At 46.0% G+C, this 15,938-nt stretch overlaps 1 protein-coding gene across 4 annotated transcripts in view; it reads left to right on the top strand.

Annotated features, from left to right (window-relative positions):
* The window catches only part of LOC103176971 (plexin-B2), a 175,880-nt gene that overhangs the window by 139,833 nt on the left and 20,109 nt on the right, over positions 1-15,938 (top strand). For all 4 annotated transcript variants that reach the window (XM_042335787.1, XM_042335788.1, XM_042335786.1 and 1 more), the window contains exons 13-23: positions 2,179-2,260; positions 6,028-6,194; positions 7,755-7,903; positions 9,185-9,284; positions 9,650-9,786; positions 12,309-12,491; positions 13,055-13,178; positions 13,580-13,801; positions 14,588-14,761; positions 15,507-15,643; positions 15,813-15,913. In XM_042335787.1, coding sequence (XP_042191721.1) covers positions 2,179-2,260; positions 6,028-6,194; positions 7,755-7,903; positions 9,185-9,284; positions 9,650-9,786; positions 12,309-12,491; positions 13,055-13,178; positions 13,580-13,801; positions 14,588-14,761; positions 15,507-15,643; positions 15,813-15,913 — 1,576 coding nt within the window. The remainder of the gene's footprint in view (positions 1-2,178; positions 2,261-6,027; positions 6,195-7,754; positions 7,904-9,184; positions 9,285-9,649; positions 9,787-12,308; positions 12,492-13,054; positions 13,179-13,579; positions 13,802-14,587; positions 14,762-15,506; positions 15,644-15,812; positions 15,914-15,938) is intronic.

Raw genomic sequence — 15,938 nt, 5'->3', positions numbered from 1 at the left:
GGAGTCGTTACCCACCCTCCGCCACCTCCTCAGCTTCTCGGCTCCACCCAGCAGAGTGAATTCACATTGCTCGTAAAGCAACAATAATTTGTAGTTTCGGAAATAAATGATCCATTTCCCAGAACAATTCACACCTCCCTCCCGCAATCTCCAAATGAGAGATCGTATCTGCACATGGAACATAATGACTGCTTAAGCAAGCACAGGCTGGTCCCACTTCCAAAGCACACACACACACTCAGACAGTCACAGCCGTGCTGATTGCAGTGGGGAAGAGAATGTGCTTTTGTACTCAGTGGCTTCTTCTGTTCCTCTGACTTACAATGAGGGAGGGAGGGAGTGGTGTGGTGCGATGGAGATTGCTACCCTCTGTAACCGTGGCAGCGCAGCTCAGTGGCTGTCTTGAGGCAGTCAGTCGCTGCTGTGCTCCCCATCTCATGCAATGAGTGCACTGGGGTCTCCAATTAAACGTCTCTTAATTGCTGTGATCAGAGCGGCCTCTGTTCTTCCCACGAGCAGCTGTCAAGTAGCTTGCTACCCCGCTACAATATCAGAGATCTGTGCGCGTGTGTGTGTGAACGGACAGCATGAATCACAAAGATAACCCCGAGGTCTTTCCCTGAACTGTTCGTCTAAATGAGGGAATTAAACGTGTTGTTATGTGTGTGTGTACAGAGAGAGAATGACTTGGACAAGGGTTGTAATGCAGTGAAAGTTTCCATCTGTGGCCGCCCCATGTTCGGTCAGCCCTCTGGGCACCTTCCGACATTTCGTGCCATTTAGGTGTATTGAGTCGCTTCTCTGTAATTGATTTGGGGTTAAAGTTTATTGGAAGATGGATTTGAAGGTCAAGCCCTGCACAGCCGTTGAAATAGAGCATCCTGTTGATTGCGTGGTATCATCAGAAATGTGCTTTAGCACATCTCGTCTAAAGCACACCACCTGCTTTATCATTTCATGCTCTCACACCTCCCTTACCTCTCCAAACTGTTCACACTCACGCCTCTACCCACTCCCATGGCACCTTCAAGCCTCAATCCCTCTGCCTTCTCGCCTGTTTCCCCGTCTTCAGATCAAACCTGAAGATTTCCCTCTTCAATGGTGCCTATGGTTGCTTCCTCTTTCTCAGCGTCAAACTGTGCCATTGATCACTGCTCTCTGAGACTGCATACCCCGTGGGAATGGTCTATATAAATTCAAGCTGTTGCTTTAGGTAACAACAACAGCTTGCATTTAGATAGCAGAGTGGCGTCCCAGAGTATTTGGTAATGGGGTGTTCCTCCAGCACTGCTCTGGCGTATCAGCCTAGATTACGAGATCACATCCTCTTGTGGAGCTTAAATGCACAGCCTCCTGACTCCGAAGCCAGAGTTCTGCCCACTGAGCCAGAACGTTGAATAAAGGAGCCTGATGGACGCACCACCCTCGTTCAGATTATGTGTTAATTCTGGCGAATAAAGTTTTCCACTCCAAAAACTCTACTGGAACTCTGGGGCTGAGATGGCTGGGAGCGTTACCTGCAAGTGCTGAGTTATTGATAATAATTATATTAAAAATCCTTGCATTTGATATATTTTCAATAATTTTTTCAAGCAAGTTTCCTTACTCCACACAGAGCCTAATAATAATCCCTCCAAAACCAAAAACAATAATAAATTGGTCATTTTCAATCTACGACTGTTTGTGGGACATTGCTGTGCGCAATTGGCTGCCGCGTTCGCCCACAAATATACAGTCAATTCATTTTACAGTGTGTTCTGTGAAGCGCTTTGGGACGTCCTCCCGACGTGAAAAGCAATATATCAAATGCAAGGATTATTATTATTATTATATCGCCTCATCACAGCATTGAGGGATCTTCAAGTGCCTCACAAGATATACTGTAAAGTGGATTGACTGTGAATTTTGTGGGCGAAACGTGGCTGCCATTTTGCTCACAGCCGTGTCCCACAAACAGTCGTGGATTGAGTGACCAATTTAATTTGGGGGTTTGTTGGCCAGGACACCGAGAGAAACTTCCTTCTCTTTTAGACTAGTGCCGTGGGATCTTTAACATCCACCTGTACAGGCAGACGGGACCTCGGTTTAACATCTCATCCGAAAGACGACACCTCCCAACAGCAAATGCTGCTTTTTTAAAATGATTAACTCTGTACAAATCTTGTTTTATTTTTACAGTTTACCTACGATAGAAATGAAACTTTGATCCTTCAGTTCTCGGTAGAAGTAGATTCCAAGAAAATTGACAGCAACTTGGAAGGTACGTAAAGTATTATTTTTGAAGGGATTAAGACAAAAAGGGTGAAAAATGCAAGTATTTTTCTCAGCAAAAATCACAGTAGTTCAACACAAAGGTTGTGCTGCAACAGCAAAACCAAATTACTTTTGTATAGCGCCTTTCACATCAGGAGGACATCCTAAAGCGCTGGACAGTTAGGGATCTGCACCCGAGCTGGTGGTTGGGATCAGGAGGGCTGGAGACAGAGACGGTAGGGATAGAAGGGTGACCAAAGTCACGGTCAAAGAGGCGGGTCTTGAGGTGGGTCTTGAAGGAGGCAAGGGAGGGGGCGAGGCGGTGGGACTGTGAGATGAAGTTTCGAGGGTGGGGGCAGAGGGGCTGAAGACCTGCCCACCTTCATTAAGAGATAGAGAGGTAAATGGATCTCTCATCTGCACATCCTTTCATCAGCTAAACTAAATAGTTGTCTCGACAGTGCAATCGCTCTGTGACATCTTCCAATCTGAGTGAAACGGCCCAGATTGTGCTCGAGGAAGCGAGTCCCCTGACATACGAAAGGCCACTATTTAATAGCAGTTTGTTTCGTGTTCACAAACCCAAATATCATGTTATGACAATAGCGCAAAGTCAAAACGGCCGCTACTTCTCCCGCTACCCAGGCACTCAGGAAGTGATGGCGGTGGTGGCCACTTTGTCAGACAATGGTATCTCCCATATGTCTCACATCTACGCACAGCGCTTGGAGAATGATGTCGTGCCTGCCACCATTTTCTGCGTGGTCAGGATAGTATCTGGACGTGCGCAATAGTGAGGTCGATTATCCTGTAGATGGCTTGGAGGGAGGATTCTCCCCGAGGCTTAGACCCCTAATAACCTGTCCAACGAAAGTGTCACTGAAGCACGATTGAATTGCTCAGACCCCCCCTCCCTTTTCCCCGTCACTCACATCCACTAAATAACATGCCGCAAATCTACCTTCCCACCTCTGTCAACCAGAGATTGGAGCACAGGCCCATCTGTTAGTTCTAACTCCCTTCTAAGCATCCCTATTGATATCAGTGTGATCCGTGAATGTGCAGAGTTCAGGAAACTTTGCACCGCTATGAACAGCACAGTTTATATGAGATTGCCATGTGATTGTCTGATTCATCCTGATGTATAAACACAATGGAGGTAAATGTTAGTAAAGAGGAAACTGTCTAGACAAATCTCCCAGGATAGCTCCAACAAGTTCTCCAAGGCTCCTCATGGAATTGCATTGGCAGATGCGTGGAGAGGGCTGAGGTGGATAGAATGTTCTCCCAGTTGGCCAGGGAACATTTGACAACCTGGTAGCTCGGTCCATTCGGCGGTGGCTCGGAAGCGAAAGCTCCTGGGTTGTCGATGAGATGATGAGAACGTGCACATGAGACCCATTGAGCCAAAGTCCCAATAGGTGGTCAGGCCGAGCCAGGTGGCGAGTCCTGTGAAAATTATGGGTCCTTTCCACTCGTCAGCTGTATACTTGCCGTTTAATAAAAAGCTTTGGCTGATTAGAACGATATTAATATCCAGTTGGCGTTTTGGGATGTACCATTGCCTGATAAAATGGTCGACACTGACATCACTTACTGAGTGACTGACCGGGTAGCGATTGAAGTGGTGGTGGCCATTTTGTCTTCGCGTAATTGTCATAACACGATGTTTTGAGTTCATGAACCTGAAACCGACGGGTTAAAATACTGGTATTTTGTGATAATAATCCCTGCATTTGAAGTCGCGCCTTATCACGTCTTCGAGACGACTCGAAACGCTTCGCAGGCTATACTGTAAAGCGAATTGACTGTATATTTTGTACGTCAGTGGACTCACTTTCCTCGAGCACAGAGAGTTTTTATGTCTTTCACTTGTTTATTTAACTCCCCGCCATTCCCCAGAGGTGAGCTGCCTCTGGCAATGTGGTTCTATTGATTAGTGTCTGGGGGGGTAGGTGGAGGAGGGAGGGAGGGAAAGTGGAGAGATGTCTCTTCTCTACGTGTAAACCTAATTGCTAAGGGGCTTCTCCCAAAGGGGATGTGAAACCTCAGAGGAGGAGATAATAATAATAATAATCGTTGCATTTGATACGGAGCCTGATCACGTCTTCGAGATGTCTCAAAGCGCTTCACGGGATAAAGCGTGGTGACCATGTATTTTGTGGGCGAAATGCGGCAGCCGATTGCGCACAGCGGTATTGCTACCCTTAGGATTTATTTACTACTAGCGGGGGAAAAAAATCAATCTGTAAGTCAGTCTCAGCAGCCAGCCCATCAGCGCACACTTATGCTTTGGAGTGTGTCTGTCAGTCAGTCCCCGCCCTGACCCTTCATGTGGCCGCAACAGTGCAGACGTCTTTGTTTCTGAAGAGGGGCGGATTTCTCCGTGGATCAATTCCTGAGCTGTCAGTGCATCTGCTTCCTGTACACCAGGGATGTCCCTGCACGATATGGTTTAGTGGCGATAATAATATATATAAAAAAAACCATGTCTCGTCTCTGCTCAAAACCATCTGGTCAGCAGGTGACGCTTTGACTTCCTCCCATTGCAACTTGTTAGAAGTTTAAAACTGAGCCAAGGCTGAGAGCACTCACTGTCTCTCTCTCTCTCTCTCTCTCTCCACGGTGATGGGAGGGGGGGCAGTGGGGATGGGAAGCGGGTTGAGGGAAAGGTGGGGCAAGAGGAGATGGTGAGGTGGCTGAGCAGGTTACAGGGCTCAATCAGTGGCTGAGGTTTGGGAACTTATTATTATTTTCTTCCTCAAATGTGTTTCGGGAATACTTTTCTTTTTTCCCTTTTGGATTGTTTACCACATATTGCCCCCCCCCCTTCCACCCCATTTTGATTTCAACCCTTCTAGTCTCCCTCAAGATGCCCTTCCTGGACAAAATGTCAGGCAGTTGTTGCCCACTCTCTCTCCCTTAACTCTTTCCCCTCCCTCCCTCCAGCCTCCATTACAGTCACCTCATCTCCCATTGGCACCTCCCTGGTGCCCTGCTATTGTGTGTGGAACCTAGAGCGCCTTGGGACGTCCTCCCGACATGAAAGGCGCTCTATAAATGGAATCTTGTTGTTGTTGTAGAGGGAACGTATTAGGCTTGAGCCCTGACGTGTCTGAGTTAGCTGATCTTTGCTGGGCCATAGTGGAGCGGTGGTGGGGTGGTGAGGTGATGGGTTGGTGAGGTGGTGGGCTGGAGTAAAAGGAGCTACAGTTGACTTCAACACTTGCTGGGTTGTGGAGAGGGAGGAAAAATCTGACCAAGGTTCCCCCACTCTCGATCTCTCTCCGGTGACCCAGTGCTTGTGGGCAGTTGAATAGACTGCCACGGACGCACTGTCAAGACTCTCAACTTCATTATAGCCAATTGGCAAGGAACAGGGTGTTACAATACAATACACACATTTGCCCTTTCGCGTCCGGAGGACGTCTCAAGGCGCTGGACAGTCAGGGATTTGGACCCGAGCTGGGGATTGGGATCAGGGAGGATGGAAGGCAGGGAGGGTAGGGGTAGGAGGGTGACCAAAGGCGCGGTTGAAGAGGAGGGTCTTGAGACGTGCCTTGAAGGAGCCGAGGGAGGGAGCGAGGCGAAGGGACTATGCGATGGAGTTCCAAAGGGTGGGGGCAGAGAGGCTGAAGACCCGACTGCTGATGGTGGGACGGGCCAGGCCTGCTGAGCGGATGCCCTATGACAGCAAAGAGCTAATGCCTAGAGGAGCGGAGAACCGATGGGCAGAATGTAAGAGAAAGTCACAACCTCTCCCTCTCTTTGCAGTGACCCTGTACAATTGCTCGTACGGCCGCTCTGATTGTAACCTGTGCCTGGCAGCCGAGGAAAGGTACGGGTGTGTTTGGTGTTTGAAGGGAGCGATGTCCATCTGTGAATACAAAAATCTCTGCTCAAAAGACATAAACAGTTGTCCAGCCCCAACTATTCAGGAGGTGAGCAAAGCCATTTTACAATTGTCTTAGAAGTCGCTGGAAACGTTCAGCTGGTCGGGCGGCATCTACAGCGAGAGTCAAGTGAGATAACGTTTCAGTTCAACGACCTATCGTCCGAATCATTCCTCCCTCCATAGATGCTGCCTGACTTACTGAGCGTTCCCAGCGACTTCTGTTTTTATTTCAGATTTCCAGGATCTGCAATATTCTGCCATTTAGAATGGTCTTTATTTCGATTTTAGAAATAATTTTAGGCTGTTGTTGTTTTTTTTTAACGGGGATGGGCGCGGAGAGAGTTGCACCTTAATTTTTGCTTTCAATATAAACCTGCGTTGCCTTTAGTTGCTAAATATATGCCTGACCCCGTCTGGGTATTTTATATGTGAAGAATCACAGGAAATGGGTGGTATGCGTATGGACCTGTTGAAGAAGAATAGTCCACAATCTATTGAAATAAGACTATTTGAAATAAGAGCCTACATCAGGGTATGTGGTCATAAATTGCAGACAGATGGTGAGTGTTTGACGATGGGTTTATTCAGAGCAGACTCCAAAGACAATCTAGTTCCCATGATTCACCACCAAAAGTCCTGTGGATTCCTGTAGAGTGTTGGTTAGAGCACTCGCCTCGCAAGCGAGAGGACCCGGGTTTGATTCCCGGGCAGGACAAAATCTGAGACAAGTTTTCTTCCTCTACACGCCTCTGTTTACCTAGCGTTAAGTAGGAACCTGGTTGTTAGTCGATTGCCAAATTACTTTCTGGGGGTAATAATCCCTCCCCCAAAAATAATAATAATAATAATTTGGTCAATCAATCCACGACTGTTTGTGGGACACTGCCGTGTGCAATTTGCTGCTGTATTTCTCCCACAAACTATACAGTCAATTCACTTTACAGTATATTCTGTGAAGCCCTTGATTTGTCTGCTACATCAAACGCTAGGATTGTTATAAGATTCGGGCACTCGGACGTTTCTCTATAACACCAAGAAACTCTACTCCTTCCTGTCTGGCTCAACACAGATCAGGGTTTAGACCTGGGACTGTAGTGAGCTTTACCAACCAGGCAATCAAAAGGAACGTACTGGAACATTTTAATTCGGTCGTAAGGAGGGAGGGAAAGACAAAAGATATTTGTTTGCTCAGCCGGGTGTCTCACACACGGAAACCCATCACCGTGCTTAAGAGTATCCAAACCAAACTGAGAATGCCATACATCCCACCTCCACATGGAAATCCCAGAGATAGGTTGTTGGAATGGAATGCGTACTCTCTCCCTGAAGGGAAGCATCCTGCTTAACTAATTCCGGAAAGTATTAGGCGCAGGTTGGCAAGAGCCAAGGCTTGGGGAGACCCCAGAGTGTGCGTTGGGGCAACTGCTGGAGTCTAAACAGCTAAAACCGCAATAGCTTGCCGTTGATACCACCGAGACCAAAGGACAATTGGGGTGGATTATTTTGCGACTGCTTTACTTTAAAGACAAACTATTTCAGTGGTTGTCGCGGTTTTTCACATCTTCACAGAAAATGTAACCACTTGCACGTTCCCGCTGCTCCTCAGATCGATCCAATGAACGGGCCCCAGGAGGGAGGAACGCTGCTTACCATCAAGGGCTCGAACCTGGGAAAATCTGCCGAAGAAATCAAAGCGATCACGGTCGGAAATTTCCCTTGTGATCAAGTCCAGGAACAGTACCAAACGTCCACCAGGTACAGTGACAAAAAGGAGTAGAGAGCAACAGGACCAGCAAACAGCTGAGCAACACAACATCAACCCCAGACGCTAGATAGATACTGTGGCTCGGGTATTTGGTTACTCAATCCACAACTGTTTGTGGGACGCTGCTGTGCGCAATTGGCTACTGCTTTTCGCCCATAAAATATACAGTCAATTCACTTTGCAGTATATTCTGTGAAGCGCTTTGAGACGTCTCGAAGACGTGATAAGGCGATATATCAAATGCAAGGATTACTTATTATTGTTCAGCACGTGGTTGCTTTGCTGCCTTTTCTGCTTTGTTGGAAGTGTCCCAGCAACAGAGGCATTCAGGGCACACCTATACTTGTGCTCTCACCCTGCTATGCCTTTCAGCACTGTATTCTGCCCACTTTTGTTCAATAACAGAAACTAATAATTTGGTCACTCAATCCACGACTGTTTGTGGGACGCTGCTGTGCGCAATTGGCTGCCCCGTTTCGTCCACAAAATATACAGTCAATCCACTGTATAGTATATTTCTGTGAAACTCTTTGAGACGTCTCAGCGACGTGATAAAGTACTATATCAAGGATTATTATTATTATTATTATTAATTTGAATCCATTCAGAGCCCTGAAACACCCTCCTGATCTTAGCCTTGATACCATCGGTCTTAAAATTTAAAATTGTGCAGAATTGTTGGAGAATTTTCTTAAAATTCATTCTTAATTGGGAAGTCAGATTTCCACAGTTCTTTTGAAGCTTCATTTTATAGGTAACAATTGCATTTTCTTCACATTATTGGGCTCAGTGACACTTAGAATTACTGAATAGTACAGCACAAAGTGGGCCATTCAGCCCCTCATGCCTGTTCAGGCTCTTTGAAAGAGCTACCAGCTAGTCCCACTCCCCCGCTCTTATCCCATAGCTCTACAAATTTACTTACAGTCCCCTTCTCCCATTTTTATGTTTTTGGTATATTATAAATACACGTTGTTGTTGTCAGTGTTACCACAAAAGTGGTTTAAAATAAATCAGCAAAGTGATGATACAGTAAACCTCACATAAGTCATATCAATTAGGACCGTACACTTAATAGGATTTTTGCAAAGTATGAGTTATGTCAAACTTGCAGAGAATATAAACTCTTGAACGGAACTTGGGCAGATGTACGATTTATACAGATCAGACTTCTGCGAGTTTTACTGTGCTTAAGTGGATCACATTTCTTGGTCACAAGAGTGAAGAATGTTTCACGTTTCTCTTGCTATTTCCTGAATGTTTTTTTGCAGGGTTGTGTGTGCACTAAGCGCAGGCAGTGGTACTTCCCAGGTTAAGATCTGGCTGACCAATAACAAAAATGGCACCTCCTCCACAAGCTTCACATACAGTGTGAGTACTCGCTTTCTCACTGTTTGCCTCGCTGATGGCTAAAGTGTTTTTTGCGGCGTATTCCTTTGGCTTTGTGTTTCTTTTTTACCTGATGAAAGATTATGGCTGCACGGTTTGTAAAGGGAAGTGATGTTATACAGTGGCGTGGTGGCTTTCAACTTCCCGAAGCTTTGGAAGTCTTTTAGCTTTATATCTATATATATATAAAAAAAGAAATCTGCACGCAGTTTATCTGTCAGGTTGCTCGTAATGAGATAGAATGATTATGCTCACCAAGTCGCGCACTAACAAAACCGCTCGCGGTTTGTCAGTATCGTGAGGAATGGTGACTTCAGATGGAGCTAATGATGTCTCGATGTTTGCAGGACCCTGAGCCGGTGTCCATTGATCCAAAATCTGGCCCAATCGCTGGAGGTACCCGAGTGACGATTACAGGGAAGCGTTTGAGGACTGGGAAGATGGAGGATGTCACAGTGCTATTGAGGGATATCCCCTGCGAAGTGTAAGCGTAACATTTCCTCATTCGTCCCAGCTGGCGAGAAGATGTAAAATAATCCTTGCATTTGACATAGCGCCTTATCACGTCTTCGAGACGTGTCAAAGCGCTTCACGGCATATACTGTTAAGTGAATTGACTGCATGTTTTTTGTGGGCGAAACCCAGCAGCCAATTGCACAGTAGCAGTCGTGGATTGAGTGACCCAATTATTATTTTTTTTGAAGGGGTTATTATCCCCAGAAAAGCCAAATCAACTGACAGCCGGTTTCTACTTACTGCCAGGTAAACATCGGCGTGTGGAGTAAGGAAACTTGCCTGGCCTGGGGTCCTCTCGCTTACATGACGAGTGCTCTAACCACTAAGCTACAAGGACTCCCATCGATCTTGGGAAAACAAAAGCACACACGCAAGCTCGATAGTTGTGTTGAATTCTCCTCTGCTTCTCCCTTCGCTTCTCCCCTTACCTGCCTCAGCACAGAGTAATGAGAGTGTGCAACAGACCCCCAGTCAGCACAATGTCAGCAAGTCATAATTATTAGCATCCTCCCCCTGCCCCAGCAATCATTCCTGTGAGTGTGGACGGTGACTATCAGCAGGCTACTTGACCATGGCTATCACAGCCAAAGCCTGATTCTCCTTGTCTTTAAAAAGAAATAACTAAATAATAATAATTTGCTCGCTCGATCCACGACAGTTTGCTGGGCACTGCTATGCACAATTGTCTGCTGCGTTTCACCTGCAAAATCTGAGGTCAATCCACTTGACTGTATATTCTGTGACGCCTCAGCGAGGTGATAATAATAAAAATAATCCTTGCATTTGATATAGCGCTTTTCACATCTTCTAGACGTCTTAAAGCACTTCACAGAATATACTGTAAAGTGAATTGACTGTATATATTTGTGGGTGAAACCTGGCAGCCAATTGCGCACAGCAGCGTCCCACAAATAGTCATGGATTGAAGTGACCAATTTATTATTGTTTTTTTTGAGGGATTATTATCAGTCGTGTGGAGTAAGGAAACTTGCCCAAGGTTTCACTCTGCCGGGAATCGAACCCGGGTCTCACTTGCAAAACGAGTGAGCTACAGGACTCCAGAGTGATAAGGCCCTGTATGAAATACGAGGATTATTATTATTGCCCCCTCCCATCAGGTGGGGGGGGGGGGGTGGGAATGGACTGATCAGTAAAGTGTGTATGAAGAGCGAGGGGGAGAGTGGGATAAGACGAGGTGGCTCGAGTGAGGAAAAATACCAGTGCAGATATTATGGTCAGAATGGCCTGTTTCAGATCTGTAACAATTTCAATGAAATTGGTGACCTTATAATGTCGTGCGTGTGTGTGCGTGTGTGTGTTTCCTCGCTTGTACTACGCTGGGGCTCTCCCAACCCAGCTTCAGTTCGGATGAAAGGTCATGTTAAGAGCATTAGCCTTGCCCGTCTCTTTCAGAGGTTGATGGGCCCGCTTGGGTACATTACTCCCTTTGTTTGGTTCCCAGCACCTGCCCTTTCCTCTTTCTTCCCCCTCCACCCCCCGCTTTTCACCCGTTACATTAAGAGGCTGGTGCGAGCAGACTGTTTTATGGGGCATTAGACCTGATGGTAATGGAGTGCGTGCGTCTGTTGTGGCACTTGAATGATGCCTTTTGATCTGTGCGCTGAACCATACAAAATTAGCAGCACAGAGTGGATGTACTCTACATTCAGTGGTTTGGGAAGCAATTCAGCAGGTTGATGAGGACTGAAAGCCTCTCAGATTTGTGCTTCATTAAAGAGTATATTTTTCGCCCGCAGAATACACAGTCAATACACTTTACAATATATTCTGTGCAGCGCTTTGAGACGTCTCAACGACGTGATAAGGCTCTGTATCAAATGTAAGGATTATTATTATTATTATTCATGTATTGCTGCTTTGTCTTGCTTCCTCTCCTAGTATCGTGCATCTCTTGGAAATTGGTAGAAGTTGACACCATTGCATTTTCCTCTGCACGTTTAGAAGGACCATTGTAAGAATTACCATCAAGATTCAAATGCCCCAACTTCTGTTGAGCTAACTGGTCTCATTTGGGGCAGCTACGCCGAGAAAGTCACATTGTGTTCCCACCCCATCAAGCGCTCTGGGTCACTACCCTGCGTGAGGGGCTCCCATATAAATGCAAGTTGTTGATGTGATCCCCGTTTGTTTTCACAATCCCAACGACAATAAATTGCATTTCATATATTCCCTCATTGGGACGTCTCCAAGCACTTCACAGGATATATATTGTAAAGCGTATCCACTGTGTATTTGTTGGCGAAACAATGCAGCCAATTGCCCACAGCATTGTCCCACAAACAGTCGCGGATTGAGTGATAAAAATTTGTTTTGAGGGATTATTACCCCTGGAAAGCGTTTCTGCCAATCGACTAACAACCAGGTTTCTACTTACTTACTAGGTAAACGGGTGTTTATAATAAGCACTGAAACCCTGAGGGATGCAAAATACACAATTGAACGGTGTCTTTAACTATTTCCTTCCCACAGCAAAGAATTTGGCGAAAAACTGGTCTGCGTCACAGGTCGTTACAAAGGCAACGACACCCCTATGATTGTATCCATTGTTGTCCGTTACGGGAAAAATGCAAACAAGAGGATAATTAATGAAAAGTTTACATACGTCAGCAATCCACAAATTAAAAACTTTGAGCCGCACAAAAGCTTCTCCAGGTAACGAACGCTCTTCTGCTTGCCCACTTTTCATTTATATAGCGCCCTTCACACGGGCCGGCGTTTCGGAGCACTTAACTGGCGGGGCCTAATGGCGAGCCAGGGGGAGGGAGGAGGTGACCGTAAGCACGGTCGACGAGGAAGGTCTTCAGTCGTAATCTAAATGAGGGGAAAGAGGGGGCAAGGGGCAGGGACTGGGGGAGAGAGTTCCGAAGTTTCGGGGCGTAGTGGCTGAATTCTAGTTTATGTTTATCATGAGGTTCTTTTATGCAATTTATTGTTAAAACCAAAGCTGAACATCACAGTGTGATTTAATACAGAATTGTGTGATTTATTTTCTTCGTAGAAAAGGTTTCACAATTTAGCAGTTCTGCTTCTGTCTTGACTTGAGATTCAGTGCTGTTATAAAACAATAATCCTTCCATTTGGTAGAATGCCTTTCACGTCGGGAGGACGTCTCAAGGCGCTTCACAGGATTTACTGTAGAGTGCGGTGACTATGGGTTTTGTGGGTGAATGCACAAAATATGCTCATGCTGAATAATTGGTTGTTACTTGATGCAGCGGTGGCAGAAATATCACTGTGACTGGAGAGGGATTTAACATCATACAAAAACAGATGATCGGAGTGGATGTACGGCCACTGGATCGGACATCAGTTGCCGAAAACAACCTTGTTCAACGGGAGGTGATGTTTCCTTCTTTCCTCTCTACAGTACAATGAGGCTTTGATGGAATATAAACACCAGCATGACTAGTTATAAAATAATAATCTTTGCCTTTGATACAGCGCCTTATCACGTCATCGAGACGTCTCAAAGCGCTTCACAGAATATACTGTAAAGCGAATTGACTGTATATTTTGCGGGCGATACAGGGCAGCCAATTCCGCACATACAATCGTGGATCGAGTGAGCAAATCTTTTATTATTTTTGAAGAAAAACATCTTCGTCTTGATAAACTAAGCAAAGGGAACACTGTGAAACTGGTTGTTTAAACAGCAAAGAGCAGTACAGTACCTATTACAAGCACTGCAACTCCCCTTTTCTTTTGTCTCTCTCTCTCTCTCGTTCGATTTTGAACCGCAGGCGTTTAGAGGTGGCTCAGACTCCGTGCTGGTTTTCCCCTCTCCTCCGCTGAAAGTGAACGTGTCCAAGTTCGAGATCGTCACCTTCGTCATGATGGACAACTATAAGAAAAATCTCACTGGCTTTACCTACGTGAACGATCCACAGATCACTGCATTCAAGGACGGAGTGTACATACACCGGCACTCAGCCGATCCAGAACAATCGCCCATCTTCGTTGTGGTAATATTGTTCGGCTGTCTGTACTTATTGGCGTCTTTAACTCCTGGTCCCCGGGCTTTCTTCAGCCTGCAAAAAAGCAAAATACTTCAGACGCTGGAAATCTGAAATAAAAACAGAAGTCGCTGGGAACACGCAGCAGCAGGACGAGCAGCATCTATGGAGAGAGGCCAACGAGTTAATGTTTCAGGTTGATGACTCGTGACGAAAGGTCACCGACCTGAACCGTTAACTCACTTTCCTCTCTCCATAAATGCCTGACCTGCTGCGGGTTCCCAGCGACTTCTATTTTTATTTCTGTAGCTGCGTTTCCGAGCTGTCTCTTTTGCTCATACCTCTCGCCCTCCTGTTGTTACGATGCCCAAGACTTGCACTGTGTGCCCAACCCAATACATGTGCCCGAGCTACATTGTAAGGGTTTATCGAAAGGTTCCTGTGTACAGTTCTCTCAGTCTCAATGCAGGAGGGATGTTGGTTGCAGCAATTGGGAGGATACAGAGGAGGACGACCGTGGGTTTCCTCATGTGTCAAGACACTGGGCCGGGCAAACAAAAATCAGCGGGAACATCAGTAAATAATCTGGGTACAGTTTTTCATAGTGCAAGTTTCTTCGAACTAGTGTGCTAGTGCTCCATGTTTGTTATTGTCACACTGAACTGATAAGAACCAAGATGGACCTTTAGACTAATTGGAAGGAACATATAATGTGATATGATATTTTAGTGGCTGAGTTTTCGGGTGATTTTTTTTTTCCCCCGGATTGTAACTCTCCGTTGTTTTCCACGTCAGGGGAGCAACCTGAACGCAGCGACTACAAGCAAAGAGGTAAAGGCGTTCATTGGTTCCGAAGAGTGCAAGATTAAAACACTGACCGAGACAGAGTTATACTGCATTGCTCCAAAAACACAGCCAGCTCCCCGGAGGCAGAGGAGGGACGTGAATGACAACCTCCCTGAATTTATTGTACGTACTTCCTATCTTCGTAGAATCATAGAATTGTACAGCACAGAAGGAGACCATTCGGCCCATTGCGTCTGTGCCGACTCTTTTAAAAGAGCTATCCAAATCATTCCCACTCCCCCGCTCTCTCCCCATAGCCCTGCAAACTTGTCCTCCCCAAATAATTATCTGCTTCTCTCTTAAAAATTGTTATCGAATCGGCTTCCACCACCCTTTCAGGCGATGCATCCAGATCCGAGCAACTCGCTGTGTGAAAATATTTCTCCTCACCTCCCCTCTGTTTCTTTTAACAACTATCTTAAATCGGTGTCCTCGGGTTACCGACCCACCCGCCAGTGGAAATAGTTTCTCCTTGTTCACCCTATCGAATCCCCTCACAACTTTGAAAACTTCTAATAAGTCTCCTCTTAACCTTCTCTGCTCCAAGGAGAATAATCCTAGCTTCCCTATCCTTTTACCTCAGTTCATTTGTGGAGTCCTGTAGTGTATTGGAGCACTCGTCTTGTAAGCGAGAGGACCCGGGTTCGAATCCCGGGCAGGGCGAAACGTTTCCCCACTCCACACGCCTCTGTTTACCTTGCAGTAAACAGCAACCCGGTTGTTACTTGCATAGAAATAGCTTTACTTTGACAAATGCAAAATGCAAGGATTATTGTTCTTTTAAGAATGTCCTTCAGGCTAAGAGAGGAGAAATGTTGGGACTCTAGATGTTCTGCAACCTAGCTTCACCTTTTCCTGTTCTTATCAGGTGGAAATTGGATTCCGTAAGTGGAGCCTTGGAAAAGTGAAGTATGAAACGCCTGCACAAGTGCAACTGGGTGTTATTCTGCCCCTGGTTCTGATTCCCATGTTGCTGATTATTGGCGTCTCCCTTTACTGTTACAGGTACGCGGAATTATTTATAAAAAAATTTAAAATGTCTGTTTGTAGGCGTGTTTTCAAGCGCTCTGGGACGCTACCCTGCGTGAGGGGGCGCTGTATAAACACAAGTTGTCGTTGGGATGCCCAAATGTCTGCGGTCACAGTGGCCCACTTGTACATTGTTTTGTTTTAGGCGCAAGAGCCAACAGGCAGAGAGGGAGTACAAGAAGATTCAGCTACAGTTGGAGAGCCTCGAGGAAAGTGTGAGAGACCGTTGCAAGAAAGAGTTCACAGGTAAAAATGACCTGATCAGTATTGG

Source organism: Callorhinchus milii, unplaced genomic scaffold (genome assembly GCF_018977255.1).
Source record: "Callorhinchus milii isolate IMCB2004 unplaced genomic scaffold, IMCB_Cmil_1.0 Scaffold5, whole genome shotgun sequence".
NCBI classification, from domain to species: domain Eukaryota; kingdom Metazoa; phylum Chordata; class Chondrichthyes; order Chimaeriformes; family Callorhinchidae; genus Callorhinchus; species Callorhinchus milii.
Note: the sequence above shows the minus strand (reverse complement) of the source record. Positions and strands in the feature narration are given on the sequence as shown.